At 36.6% G+C, this 15,300-nt stretch overlaps 1 protein-coding gene across 5 annotated transcripts in view; it reads right to left on the bottom strand.

Moving 5' to 3' along the window:
- WASHC4 (WASH complex subunit 4) overlaps positions 1-15,117 on the bottom strand; it is a 61,192-nt gene extending 46,075 nt beyond the window's left edge. Inside the window, exons 1-13 of one of the 5 annotated variants that reach the window (XM_070507189.1) lie at positions 14,452-14,565; positions 13,945-13,980; positions 11,522-11,661; positions 10,553-10,606; positions 10,391-10,456; positions 9,593-9,638; positions 9,068-9,135; positions 6,161-6,243; positions 4,545-4,587; positions 3,982-4,085; positions 2,067-2,187; positions 605-728; positions 371-498 (exon numbers count right to left, since the gene is read on the bottom strand). In XM_070507189.1, coding sequence (XP_070363290.1) covers positions 371-498; positions 605-728; positions 2,067-2,187; positions 3,982-4,085; positions 4,545-4,587; positions 6,161-6,243; positions 9,068-9,121 — 657 coding nt within the window. In that variant the 5' untranslated portion in view covers positions 9,122-9,135; positions 9,593-9,638; positions 10,391-10,456; ... (2 more) ...; positions 13,945-13,980; positions 14,452-14,565. Of the gene's footprint in view, positions 1-370; positions 499-604; positions 729-2,066; positions 2,188-3,981; positions 4,098-4,544; positions 4,588-6,160; positions 6,244-9,067; positions 9,136-9,592; positions 9,639-10,390; positions 10,457-10,552; positions 10,607-11,521; positions 11,662-13,944; positions 13,981-14,451; positions 14,663-14,827 lie in introns of those variants that run through there. The other 4 variants (XM_070507190.1, XM_014865810.3, XM_070507188.1 and 1 more) reach the window with 4 other exon arrangements.
- Between the last annotated feature and the right edge of the window lie 183 nt (positions 15,118-15,300).

Below are 15,300 nucleotides of genomic sequence, written 5' to 3'. Positions count from 1 at the left end.
TTTTCTACTTCAATAATGAGAATGAATGGGGAGAAGAGGAGAAAGAATAGAAGAGAAAGAAAAAGAGGAAAAAGTAGTAACAGTAATAGAAAGTTAACATATAGGAAAAAACCTGGGAAAACATCCACTAATACAGGTTTATATGACGTGGAAGTATACGGTATTTTCATTTACTGGGCTACTTATTTCTGGAATGCTTGGACTTAAAAAATGAATATAATGATATTATTTTTGTGATTATTGTTACAAAATATTAGTATTACAAAAATTATTTTTGTAAGCAGGAATAACTACATTTTAAAATATCCAGTTTTATCCAAAATCTTTTTACTCTACGCAACTGAAAAAAATGAAAGTTCCAGGTTCTTACCTTCTTACAAATGTCCAATAAAGACTTATAAAACTTTTTATCAACAGTTCGGAAAATCTGAAAGTGCAGCACGAAGAGTCCACAGATCCCTACATACTTGTCTCTCTGGTCTATCTCAGACGGTTCTCCTGAGACAATAACATGAGAGAGAAACAGAACAAATACACGTAAAATTCTGCTTTTAAGGAAACGCAAATTTTATAAACAAAAACAAAAGAATGCATTTTACATTACCAAGTCTGGCTTCTACATTAGCAAAAATTGAGCGAATACTATGTGCAAATTCTTCAGCAAAAGTGCTATTTTTTGACACAGACACTCCTCCATTGAGAGAATCAAACTGCTGTTCTATACAGGCCTAGACAGGAAACATTTAAAGGGAAATTTAGACTCTCAGTAATAAGCTAATAAACAGCTTTAAATCTAGAGTACGTGATAAACTTCTACATTCATCATTTTAATTTTACTAACACTGAAGCTCTCATATCTAAATCCTTCTGAATGGAAAATGTCTACGTACTCACATATTTGACTATCAGTTACGTGAAAGTAATCAAACTGAACCAAAAATCTATAATTCTACAGGAAGAGATACACACAGTGATGCTCAGCGACATATAGAAGACACATGTGATGAAGCACTGGAAAACATGTTTTATTATTTTACTTTGCACTTCTGAGAGTAGAATTTACTTTTTCTGTTTACAATTACTTTCCTAGCATTTGATTACAGCATGTGTAGAAATGTCTCCTGGAAAAGGAATCAGTGACAAAAAACATTACCCTTTGAATCTAATGGACTAATAGTTAATATAAACAAGAGTTGGGATCAATCTGCAAAAACCATGATCACGTAAAATATAAAGGTGACCTTGAAGCAGATTTTACATGGAATATAATGCAATTTCTGGTGGATACGACCCAAAGCAGTGCTGTCCAACAGAACTTTCAGGAATGATGGAAATGTTCTACATCTGTGCTGATATGATGGTTGGCCACAAACTACATGTGGCTATTTTTCCCCCGGCTTTATTGGGATATTACTGACATATAACACAGGTAAACTTAAGGTGTACAGTATAATGATTAGACTACATGTGGCTATTAAGCACTTGAAATGTTGCTAGTGTGGCAGAGGAAGTGAATTTTTTATTTTATTTTAATTAATTTAAATTTAAACAGCCAAACACAGTTAGAAGCTACCTGGACTGTGCAGATCCAGATTATATTTCCTGAGCCTAGACGAACTAAATAGAGTTGTTTTTTTTTTTTTTAATGAGGAAGATTGGCCCTGAGCTAACATCTTTGCCAATCTCCCTCTATTTTGTATGTGGGACACTGCCACAGCATGGCTTGATGAGCAGTGCATAGGTCCACACCCAGGATCTGAACCTGTGAACCCCGGGCTGCCAAAGCGGAGAGCAAAAACAACAAACACGATATTTAACACGACTGCTTAGATCTTAATCCTTGAATAGTTTTATCCTGTTACATAATTAAAAAAAAAAACTCTTACCCCAAATAAAACTACTACACTATTTTGTTTGCTACTAGATGCTGAAATAATTATATTTTAGTACACAACAATGTGTTAAGCCACAGCACTTTTAAACAAAAACATATTCAACAGTATGCCATAAACCGGTGAACATGTTAACATACGCCCATTTACGATAGCCCGATGCAGCTCTCACACCTGAAATATCGTTCCATCAAGTAACTGTCCTTCTAACTTCAGCAAGAACTTTTCAAATGGCTTCAATTTTTCTTCCTGAATTCCAAATTTGGAAGGATTGTGATGGACAGATTTCAGCAACCTTGTGGAAGATCAGGAGAAAGATCGTAAGTCTGCCTAATAAATTCTTAAATTAAAAATTTTCCCAGAAAAACTGGAAAGCCACATGTAAAAGAATGAAAATTGACCATTCTTTTTCACCATTCACCAAAATAAACTCAAAATGGATTAAAGACCTAAAGGTGAGACCTGAAACCATAAGGCTTCTGGAAGAAAACGTAGGCAGTACACTCTTTGACATCAGTATTAAAAGGATCTTTTCGGACACCATGCCTTCTCAGAGAAGGGAAACAATAGAAAGAATAAACAAATGGGACTTCATCAGATTAAAGAGCTTCTTCAAGGCAAATGAAAACAGGATTGAAACAAAAAAACAACCCACTAACTGGGATAAAATATTTGCAAGTCATATATCTGACAAAGGCTTAATATCCTTAATATATAAAGAACTCTCGCAACTCAACCACAAAACATCAAACAACCCAATCAAAAAATGGGCTGGAGACATGAACAGACATTTCTCCAAAGAAGATATACTGATGGCCAATAGGCACATGAAAAGATGCTCATCATCGCTGATCATCAGGGAAATGCAAATCAAAACTACACTAAGATATCACCTTACACCCGTTAGAATGACAAAAATATCTAAAACTAATAGCAACAAATGTTGGAGAGGTTGTGGAGAAAAAGGAACCCTCATACACTGCTGGTGGGAATGCAAACTGGTGCAGCCACTATGGAAAACAGTATGGAGATTCCTCAAAAAACTAAAAATAGAACTACCATACGATCCAGCCATCCCACTACTGGGTATTTATCCAAAGAGCCTGAAGTCAGCAATCCCAAAAGTCCTATGCACCCCAATGTTTATTGCAGCACTGTTTACAACAGCCAACACGTGGAAGCAACCTAAGTGCCCATCAACAGACGAATGGATAAAGAAGATGTGGTACATATATACAATGGAATACTACTCAGCTGCAAAACAGAACAAAATCATTCCATTTGCAATAACATGGATGGACCTTGAGAGAATTATGTTAAGTGAAATAAGCCAGCGAGAGAAAGATAATCTGTGTATGACTCCACTCATGAGGAATTTAAAACTATGGACCAAGAACAGTTTAGTGGATACCAGGGGAAAGGTGGGGTGGGGGGTGGGCACAAAGGGTGAAGTGGTGCACCTACAACATGACTGACAAACATTAATGTACAACTGAAATTTCACAAGATTGTAACCTATCAATAACTCAATAAAAAACAATAATAATTAAAAAAAAAAATTTTTCCCAGAAATCAAAATTTTATGTTCGTATTTCTTGTTTGGCTGTACACGTTTGAAAGTTTGAACAAAAACAATCTTGATATATTTAATTTTCTAATCATGCCCCTTTATATCATCTTAAATTCAGATACCTGGTTCTCTCTAGATACATTTAATAAATACTTATAATTGACTAAAATAAAACATCTTGACTTAAAAGTCTTGGAGTATACAATGAAATAAAACCAAGCTCAGGAAAAACAACTGTTACGTGAACAGAACCCAAGAAAAAAATAAATCTGAACCCTAAGGTATTCAAACTAACACTCGACTACACTTTAAGAATTAGGATGCTCTGTATATCATACTCTCAAACAAACCCAGCTGCAATTAAAGAATGGTTACTGTCTCCGTAAAAACACTCGTGAGATCCTTCTAAATATAGATCTCCAAGTCTTTTAAATAATCTGCACTCTTTATATTTATTTACTCTTTACTAATAATTAACCACAAAGTAAGAGAATATTTTAACTATTTTAATTGTCTCACCTTTTGTACATAGTCCAGTGGTCTTTCAATGTGATATGATTATCAATAATTTCATCCAGGGTAAGCAAAACTGTTAGTAGCTCTCCCAAGTGCTCATACATTGTCTGTCAAAAAACCTTTAATGATTATCATTTAACCACTAGTTAGAAGTTAAGCTTCATGTGGATTTTTAAAGTTAAACACACTTGATCTAATTTCTAAATTAGTTAAAGCAATGGGCAAATCAGTGTATTAAGCTACAGATGAAATAACTGATCCTCAGATGGAAAAATTAGCCTTTAATAGAGAAACACTTCGCCCAATATTTCATCCTTAATTGTGGTATCTGTTCCACTCTCCAAAGAGACCACTTGCCGCATCGGGCCAGGACTGGGAAAAGCGAAGAGTTACACCAACAGTGGGTCAGTAATGCCTCATCAACTTCACAGATGAAAGAGAATAAATGCAAAAAAAATACGCATATCCATTAAGAGTTGCTACAATTGTACTCTCCAATCATACAAACTCCAAACTAAAATATAGTAAAAATTACAGTTTTACGGGTCAAGTTAAATTACTTTTACCTGAAAATGAACTCCAGTTGTCTCTATAATTTTGGGTGCAATCCTGTAATAAAATAACACCCAAGTTAAAAAAAAATTCTCCTTTCTGTCACAGTTCATTTTTATTTTAAAGAAAACACACAGCAGTAGAAGCTCTTGGAATTTTAAAATGGTTATCTTTATTTAGACTTTAGTCACTAAAATTTGAGAGAACCAAGGAATTACTACCATATTCCACTTTCCCAAGAGGGGAACTAATTTGCACACACAAAGTATGGGCTATCCTTGCCTATACCCAACTCACTGGGTAGGACTATGACAACATATGGCCCGTGAATAACCTTAGCCATTTAAACCTAAGGATCTAGCTTCGGATGGAGGTAGAGAAGTAACAAAACCGATATTCATTTTTCTCTAAACTATTAGAATTTCTCAATTCCCTACTAGAATCTTTGTTTCCTACCCAAACTGGTGTTTTGGAACTAGTCTTCTCTTTAGTCAGGTTTATATCTAAGTTCTCACCCATACTGAAAAATAATGCATACAACTAGGATTATACCAAAGTCAAAAGCCCTGGGATAATTCAATTTTACTTCCTAGAGATTCAATTTACTCAACAGTAAATAAATAATTTAAGATAGAACTTGTATATCAAAGCACATACAGATATTCTACAGGATAAAATATTTTAAAAATTAAACACAAAATTCAAATAAGTTCATCTTTCTCGGGCAGGTACTGCAGGGGTTGGGGGAGCTATGCTCTCATTCCCTTCTGCCATGAGGAGAGCCTTCAGTACAAGGACAGAACATCAATAAACACCTGGCCAAGGGAAAAAACCTGAGAATGAGAAACAGTTAACACAGTCCTCCAGTTTATAAAGACAGTTAAGATGCAGCATGGTATAGTAAGAAGAACAATAAATGGACTGGCGATCAAAAGAATGGTACCTAAACTGCTATGGAATGTAGGCAAATATTCCTCTGGGCCTCAGTGATCTCATCTCATAATTGAGAATCCCTAGTCAGATGCCTAAACAAAATTATTGTAAGGTTATAATAGCAAATGGAGAAAATTTTAAGCATAAAGTATTAATCAAATGTGATATGTCACTTTATGGTAGTCAAAATAGTAAGGGCTCTATGAAAATTTGATCATTTTTCTTGATTTAGGGGAGTGGTCCCCAAACTTGGAAGATCATTAGAATTACTCACAACATTTTTTCAATGAAGATTCCCTAGCCCCACTCCCCAAGATTCTGTAGTTTAAGAAAAGTCTCATGGGATTCTAACGAGCCAGGGAACCTTCAATGTAAAGGAGAGAGGAAAGGAATTAGGAGAGGAAACACGGTGCACGTACGAATCCCTTATTAGCCTTTTTCTATATAATCAAATGTCTTTAAGATTATTCTGTCAACATTCTCATTCAGACAGATGATGAGTTCATTCACCACAGTAGAAAGTCTGTCATCTTAACCTATGTATTATACACATCAAGTAGTGTTTGAAAGACCATGAATGTTCAAAGAATGCTGAATAAGTGAATGAATAAACAAAGAACTAATCAGGTAATTAGTTTTAGAAAAACATTTCCTGCATCTCTATTATAAATGCAAAAATATTTCTAAAATCCATTACTTGTTACTGATATAGAGGGCAGCCAACTGATGGACTACATTCATCACCACTTCATAGCACCTCGTAACAAAACAAGACAGTTCCTGAAACGACAAGTTGAGTATATGTTAGAAAGTTGCTTTTAAAACGTCACCATTTCTAACTGAACTTTATGGTAACAATGCTTAACAAAAACAAAATAGTTTTCCAATAAAATCTCCAGTTAACCCTGCAACCAGACAACTTTAAGCATCCCTCCAGCAATCAATTCTCAACTCAGCTCCTGCATCCCAAGGTCATTTCTCTCTCTTTGACCCACAGCATTTCATTTATATTTTAATCTTAACATCTTATTTTAATCTTAATATCTATTTTTTTTTTTGAGGAAGATTAGCCCTGAGCTAACTGCTGCCAATCCTCTTCTTTTTGCTGAGGAAGACTGGCCCTGAGCTAACATTCGTGCCCACCTTCCTCTACTTTATATGTGGGAGGCCTACCACAGCATGCCAAGTGGTGCCATGTTCACACCTGGGATCCGAACCGGCGAACCCTGGGCTGCCGAAGAAGAAGGTGTGCACTGAACCGCTGTGCCACCGGGCCGGCCCCTTAATATCTATTTATTTATATTTTGTAATAAATATTTTATATATTTTTTACATATTTTTTATATTTTAATCTTAATATCTATTTTAAGTCTTAGGTTTTAGTTACTCACATAATTCCTAAATGACAGAGACGGTCTCATTCCTTCTTTAAATATCCACTGCCTAGTATGGTAGCTAACCCTCTACTTCTCAATAAATCTCTGTCCTATTAACTGAATAAATGAATGAACATCCGAATGAATGAAGAAGCTCAAAAGCTGCCAGTTTAGAAAGTATGACAATGAGGGGAAGGGGTCTCCCAAAGTCACTCTGAAACAACTTCAAATGTTTATTACCTTTAACCTTATCTATAAACAGGCTTGGCACACAGCAAGTGAAATTATCTCAGCAATATGTTTGCCACTAAATAATTAACTTGCATCTACCATATCCCACACCTCCTGAAAATTTCTTTGCAGAAGCTCTCCACCTGTACATCTATAGAAACAGCTGGCATCCTAAAATATTTAAAACCTGATTAAACCTATGGCTGTTCTAAATTTTAAGCTCTATGAAAGCAGGAATTTCTGTTGATTTTGTGCACTGCTATGTCCCCAGCACCAAGAACAGTTTTTAACACACGCTAGGCTCATAAAACATTTGTTGAATGTTTACAAATGGAATTTTATGCAGCTGTCAGTGAAATCCAAAACCAATTTAAGGTTTTTGAAAATGAAAATAAATGTATTTCAATTTTACCTAAACAGCTCTAGATTTACACTTATTAAATTTCTAAAGTTTAATAGAAGCAGACAAAACAACAGAAAATGCAGAATAGAAAGCACAAAATAAAAAGGCAAAAACAAGTCCAGATATATAAGACTATTTATATAAGATAGAAACAGAAATAGAATAAATTAACCAATTAAAACACAGACTTTTCAGACTGTAAAAAAAGCAAAATTCAGATATACGAAGTTTTAAAGAAACACAACTAAAACATAATGACACTAAAAGATTGAAAGAATGAAGATAAATCAAGAAAATGTTAAACAGAGCTGGGACAGTGATATTAATATCAGACAAAAAAGACTTTATTAGCATTACTGTACGTTAAATATACATTTATATAGTTATACGTATAATTATTATAGCTTAAGAAGGTCACCAAATAATGATAAAATATCCAATTTATCAGAAATGATTAACAATTCTAAACTTGAATGTACCAAATAAAATATCCTCAAAATAAGAAATGCAAAATTTGATAAAACTAGAGGAAGAAACTGACACATTCATTGGGACCCTACAAATTCTATTTCTTAGACTCCTGCCCAGCAGGCTTCCTGGCAGGTTCTATCAACAGGTGGCACTCAAAGGAGACTAGAAGGCAGGAAAAGGACATGGTTTCTACCCCTTCCTGTTTTTCTCGACACGATCCAGGCAGGACTGCAAGGGCACTTTGCTCCAGCCTCCAGCTTCTTTCTGCACTACAGAACCAGCCTCATATTGCCCTCTCGGAGGGACCAGCAGCAGCCAGGCAGCATGGCTTCCTCAGAGGTATGAGCACTGAATTCCACAGGGCTCCTCCTCCAAGCTCCCAGATTTTGGCAACCCTAACCTTTGCCCTTTGTAGAGGTGGAATCTGCTTCTTCTGGATGACCTCACTGCTCCCCTTTTTCCTCCAAGTTTTTCCTCCAGCTCTCACATAACCCATTCTCTGTATTAAGCCTCTTCTTTTGAAATAACTTGTGTGATTTGTTTTCTGGACTGGACCGAGTGACATCTACCATAATGGAGGATGATTTCAACAAAATGCTCCCAAGTAGGTCAAGTAGACAAAAAAAGTAGTAAAGATATTACAGATCTGAACACTACATCAGCATGCTTGATTCAGTGAAATGTATGAAATCTCATACCCAATGATCAGAAGGCAGACAGGATTACGGATTCCTTTTCCTTATCTCCCATTTCTGCTTCGTCATATCGTACAACCTCATCATTGCTCACTAACAGCTTAATCATCTCCATCAACAACTTTGCTGACATGAATTATCTTTTCCTACCTAGTACAAAGTTTAAATTATTCCAAAAGGCACGATGACAAACTGTTCGTAAATGAAGTTATACAAAGAAACTTACTTTGATCCTAATTTCTCTAAAAATGCTGTAAAAATCTTGTAGGAACTATGATCTCCTTATCTGTAATTCAGTGCCAACTAAGTGTCTTACCCTCACAGTACCATTCTTAGCATTTGAAGAATTCTTGTTAATTATGATTATTATGTGTAATTTACTCAAACCTTTCAAAGAAAAATCTCAATAAAAAGTAAAAACCAGTTACCTGTAAGAATGAAATAAATCTCCCCATTTGAATTTGGCAATCACCTTCCACCATGCTGGAATCTGTAGCTTTAAAAGGCAACATGAAGAATCATATTTCAATTTTTTAATTTAAAATCAATCAACACCAAAAAAGAAAACTAAATCATTTTTATTCATTAGTACATCTTTAATCTCCACAGTACTGAAAACAGAATTTTTATACTGAAGAGAAAAATGAGAATCATTAATCACACAATTAAAAGTAACCATCTGTTTCATCATTTAATGAATTCAAAGAAAATTCTCATCCACCTACAGTGCTTTGTAACTTACCAAAATATCACAAATAGATTTTAGAGAATTTGCTACTGTTTTGTCACTCAGGTTTTTTCACCTGTTTACCAAACCAACAAAAAATCTGAAGGCTTATTTTCTCACACTAATACATTATATAACCATGGTAGTCCTACAACTGGTAACTTTTTGTTCATTTCAATGTTAAAAAAGCCATCACAACATTACAACGTGAAATTGTAAAACTTACCTCCTTCTCCATAAAATAAGAGGCCATTATAAAATTTAGTTTCAGCCTGTTTAAAAAAAAAACAAAGTAATTTTAAAGGTTGCTGTTTTGTTTTTAAATTCCTTAGCTCTCTTAGTTATCCATATTAAATAATAAGAAGACGACATCACTTACATACAAATTCATTTAAATTCCAAAACTACTTACAATACAGGTAAACTCAATTTATCTTTAGAGTACCAAAGATACTCAAAGTTACTTCCTGATTTCTTTAGGCTTTACTTTGTCTTATCTGACCACTGTAATAGTCTCACATCCTCCCATTAGTTCATGGGAAATAAGAAACAACCATATAATATCAAAAAGGTAGAGGAAAAAAATGAAGTTTACCAACATCCACCAGAGTTTTAATGGGTCATGGGTAAGGAAACACAAAATATATTAAAAATTCAAAGCTTTTTTCAAAAGTCAGTTATAACTAGACATTCAGTATATATGGCAGGTAACACAGACTTTGAAGGTATGCAGACCCAGACTCAAACTACTACCACTAGCAAAATGTTAGGCAAGTGACACCCCCTTTAAGCCTCAGTTTCCTCATCTATTTTTCATGTACCTCCCTGGGCTGCTATAAGTATTAATAGGGTTAGTTAGCATGGTGTTTGGTACATAGTTAAGTACTCCGTGAATGGTAGTCACTATTACTTTAAATAAATAATTCATTCAACATTCAATAAATATTTACACACATTGTACACATATAAGCACCTATTTGCTTTCAAATCATGTTTTTAACATCTTAAGAGTACAAATAATTACCTCATATTTTAATTTCTTGATTTCACAACAAAGTGCAGCATAAACCGTGATGACTTTGTTTAAGACCTAGTTTCATGAGTAAAAAACATAAAAGAGAAAAGTAAATTACAGCAAATAACCAAAGCATTTAAAAAATGGATTTTTAGGTTTAGGAATCTGTACCTTGTTTTCAGTCTTTATGAGTTCCAAAAGGGAAGACTGTTCATAAGGCAAAAGCTATAGAAACAAAGGAAAAGAACACTTTTTAATTTTAAAAAAACCCTTGCAATTTTAAATATACAAATTGAGACTAGCTCTATTCTATGTGAACTTGTGTTAGACCCTGTACTCAGCACTAGCTCCATCCCAGATGGAGAGTGACTACTAATGGGTATGGGATTTCTTTTTGGGGTGGCAAAATGTCCTAAACTTGGTTCTGGTGATGGCTGCACAATTCTGTGAATACACTAAAACCAAAGAATTGTATGCTATGTGAATTAATCTCAGGACAGCTTTTATTTAAAAGTCAATATGTGACTTAAGACAGTGTCTAGTGCATAATAAATGCTCAATAAACATTAGTTATTTAAGTGGTAACAGGCAACAGTGTCAAAGATAAAACAAGATAGAACTGCCTCAAAATGGAAGAGAGCAGGATGACTTACTTTACACATTAAAAAATTACTCGCACATTAAGATCCCCTAAATAGCATAACCGAACTTTTAGGAAATGATGGAAATATTCTTTATCTTGATTGCGATAAGAGTTACATGGTATATGTGTTTGGTAAAAATCATTGAACAGTATATTTTAAATCTATGCATTTCACTGTATGTAAAACAACCTCAATAAGAAACAAATAAAGGCTGAACATTCTATTCCAACCCTCTTCTTGTTCTTGATGATGAAAAAGAAAGGCTAGCTCAAAGAGTTGGAGTTTGTGTCATTCCTGGACACTAACAGCTTTCAGTTTGTGTCATTCCTTCAAAAGCAAAAACACCTGCACGGCTCAGAGAAAAGAAAATTAGCAATTATTCTCTAAGTTTCTAGATTCCAAATAATAAAAACATATGTTCCATTTTTAACAATTAGGTTTTCAAGATACAGTATGTCCTGAAAATGTATACAAAAATAAAAAAACAAAAGCAAACCTTTAATGCTATAGGATCAAGATTGAAATCCCAAACATCTCCAATTGAATCATCTAGTGCGTCCTCAATTCTTCTCAACTGAGACGTGTACTCCTCAAGAAACTTCCCATAATTCTTCAGTTGGACTTCAGCATGAATTTCTAAATTTAAATTTTAAAACAGCATGTGAGAAGAACAAGTAATCAATTACAGGATGTTTACTTCAAATAATCTCAAAAATCACAGCAAAGTAGATAGTAAGCACTGTTAAATGCATTACTTTGGAATGTCTGGACTTCCTGAAAATAAAGTTTCAAAGTTAAACAATAATTCAGCTTTCAATCTTTTCCAGACAGACGAAATAATTTTCAAAGCAGTAGGTGTCACCACACACAGGGATACCATCTTAAGACTATAACTTTAAAGTACTACGAAAAAGTCACTATCCCATTTACCCCATAATCTAGAGCTTTTAAACAACCTGAATATGCCTCATGCAACTCGATGTCCTGATTCTGTTTTAGTCATAAACAACTTTTTTGCAAAAAAAAAAAGACTCAAGACCAGAATCAAGTGCAAAAATCTTGTCACAGAACACAGATTCTATGTTGTCAGAGAAGTAAAGTTTTAAAACATAATTCTTAATTCTATACACAGTAAACCGTTTAAAAATACACCTAAATATTGTTTTTAAAGTGGGTTTAGACTTACTTCATCATAATGAATACTATTCCTCTGTTGCCCAAAATTTACGAAGATTTTAATTATTTAACTATCATAATAGAATTGGAAAAGCCAGTAAAGAATACTAAGTACAGAATAGTGTGCTGTTCTTTACAGAATTTACACATTAACAGATGACTCTAAAGAGTCCTTAGAATAAACTGGACAAGAAAGGTAGCCCTATTTAGCAAAACTAATGAAAGTAAACACTCCACCTTATACATAAGAATTCCCTACTTATTTCAAAGGCAGCAAATTCAACTCCAACTCAGTTTCTTCTATTGATGTGAATAACTTTCTTCAATCTTTGCCTTCTTTAAAAAAGTAAAATTTTACTCTCCTCAAATTAGTAATTCGAAGCCACCACAACACAGTTCGTTCTGACTCTTTAAGGATAAAGACCTAGCTCCCCATTCTGCCTTGGTTTGCAGCTAACGCTCTGAACCAGGTGGATCAGTTTAGTCGATCAGTGTTCCTATCTCATTATAGCACTAATCCAGGCAATTCTGAAAAACAGTCTAGTTCAAAAGTTAATGAAAACCAGACACAGAGAAGTCTTCTCTTCTCTACAGCTTAAATTAAAAACCGCGTAACATTGTCAGAATCCCAAGGACATGTCTAATTCTCAGTTATGTGGGAAATGACGAAAGCTGCATTCAACCGTCACATGAGTTCTTAATGACAACACTAGAAAAACACGCCAATAAATTACTCATTTGGTCTGAGAATTCACAAAGTAGTAGGCAATACATAATCCATAATAACATCAAAGTTCCTTGCTGATAAGATAATGAATCGGTGTAAAATTGGTAAAAGTTAAAATAAAGAGATTTGAGTAAGATTCTTCAAGAGTAAAATTCCAAACACCTCTTTACATGCTTATCTCTTCCAACACACGGCATTCCTTGTTTTATCTTCGTATCTCTAATACCTAGCAGGGTGCCTGCTCCGTCTGTTGAGTGAATCAGATCATTTTACTCTAAGTTGAACCATTTTCAAACCCAATAATATATTTACATCCCAATTTTTTGAAGATACTAGAGTAGGGGGACTTTGTCCATTAAACGTCATACATGATAAGGTGCAGTTCACTTTATAACAGTAAACACAGAATCTTCTCCATAAAAAAAAATTAAAGAATTTTCTCATCACCAAGATTGTTTTTTATGCTGCATAAGAGCTATTATCTCATGGAACATTTTGTGAAAAACTACAAACCATTCTGAATTAAGCTCATACTTCTTTGAGAGGCTAATAAAACCTAACTACATGTAAGTTTGTACATGAGTCTGTCTTTGTAAAATTCAGCAAAATTCACATGTGATTTTTCAAAATTACATTCAGCTTTTGGAGAAAACGCACTAAAAAAACTAATTCACAAGCGGTATATCCCAATATCTCTTATATCATTTATACAGATTAATATCACCAAAAATAAGAAACAGATTGCCAACTTCTACTGATCTTAGAGTTTCACTAAAATAATTAGATGGCCTCTAAATTTTGCTGCGTGGAACTGAACTTGTTAGATTCTTTTGGCTGAACTTCTAAGTTAAAATCAGACAATTCGATTTATTGAAGCAAAATTTGCAACAGATCTGCTGGACTGTTTGAAACCTTTCTGGCTGCAATGGCAACTACAGGACATCCCTAAAAATACCACTAAACGCAAATAAAAGGCATGGAAGGAGATAAAATGACATTCACGTGTTTATTTTTACCGTGTGAAGGGTTCTCTTTCGCTATCTTCTACGGTACTAAGAACGGGAAGGAAAACACGCTCAAACTTCCAAAAGTTGGTTTGGGAGGAAAAGAAGAAAAACAGGAAACCGAAACAGGAACCCGGAGCTCAGCCTCTTCTAGAACTGAACGCTCGAGGGATCTGGCGAAAGCCCCCAGGAGGCCAGGGGCTGGGCCGGCCTCAGCTCCCCGAGCTGCTCGGCCTCCCTCCGCGCAGCGGAAAGTGGACGCCGCGCACGGGGACCGCGGGCTCCCCGGGAGAGTCACCGCCCCGAGCGCCGAGCCCTGACCGGGCCAGCCTGACCCGCCATTGGCGGGACCCCGCATCCGCGAAAGTCACGCTCCAGAGCGCATCCCTCTCCCACTGCAAGGGGCAGAAAGGGTCCCGACCCGGACGGCTGAGCTGCCACCGCGACGCAGAGCCCTCCCGCAGGAGCGCTGCCGGGGCTCAGGCGGGCCGGGGGCGGCCACCCCTGCCGCTCCCTTACTCTGTGAGCCGTCGTCAACGCGGTCGAACTCCCAGTCTGGCGACAGAGTCTCCACCGCCATCACCCCGGCGCCTCCCACAGTCACAGCCCCAACCAGCCCAGGCGACGACGGCCGCCTCACCCCGGAGGCTGTCACACCACGTGACTTCCGGCCACACCCCCGCCTCCCCTCGCGAGGGCGGGTTGACCGTAATGCCCCTGCGAGCCGCGGGGGCCGCTGGGAAAGCGAGTCCTCCGCGGTGGCAGGAGGCGGCCGCCATGGCTGTTCTCGCCGTGTCCGCCGCTCCTGCCGGGGCCTCGCCACTGTTGACTTCTCTTCTCATGCCACAGCGATAGCTTCAATTTCGCCCTGCTGTCTTGAGGCCATTTTTAATACCTGGAGTGTTGCTTCCTCAGTCTGGCCTCAAGGGACAAAATTAATGGAGGGAGGGCTTAACAGGAAGGCGTGGTCCTCGAGGAAGTTGCTGTCCAGGCGCTTCTTCCAAGAAGCCGGTGTTTCCAATGCCCTCCCTGTCGCTTCCATCGGAGTGCCTGCCGCTCTCGTCCTGCGCGTCCTGTGTGGATTGTTCTTGAGAAAAAAACCGCTGTGAGAGAGGAGAAGTTACTTTAAGAACACCCCAGCGAGGAATTTTACTGCTCTGCCTACCCTGCGCTCACCGGCTCTCCACCCCCTCCTCTTAAAAAGCCAGGGGGAAGGAAGAAGCGCTGGTTAAGTGTTCTAAAATGCTCCCACCTGCCAACTGGCGTTTCAGCGAATTGGGATCTGTTACCCAGTAATTCTACGTGTACACGGATATTTGCACAGCAATATTCATCGCTGCATGGTTTTTAATAGGTACTAACAGGAAA

Source organism: Equus asinus, chromosome 4 (assembly GCF_041296235.1).
Source record: "Equus asinus isolate D_3611 breed Donkey chromosome 4, EquAss-T2T_v2, whole genome shotgun sequence".
Classification (NCBI taxonomy): domain Eukaryota; kingdom Metazoa; phylum Chordata; class Mammalia; order Perissodactyla; family Equidae; genus Equus; species Equus asinus.
This window is presented reverse-complemented; position numbering and strand designations above follow the sequence as displayed.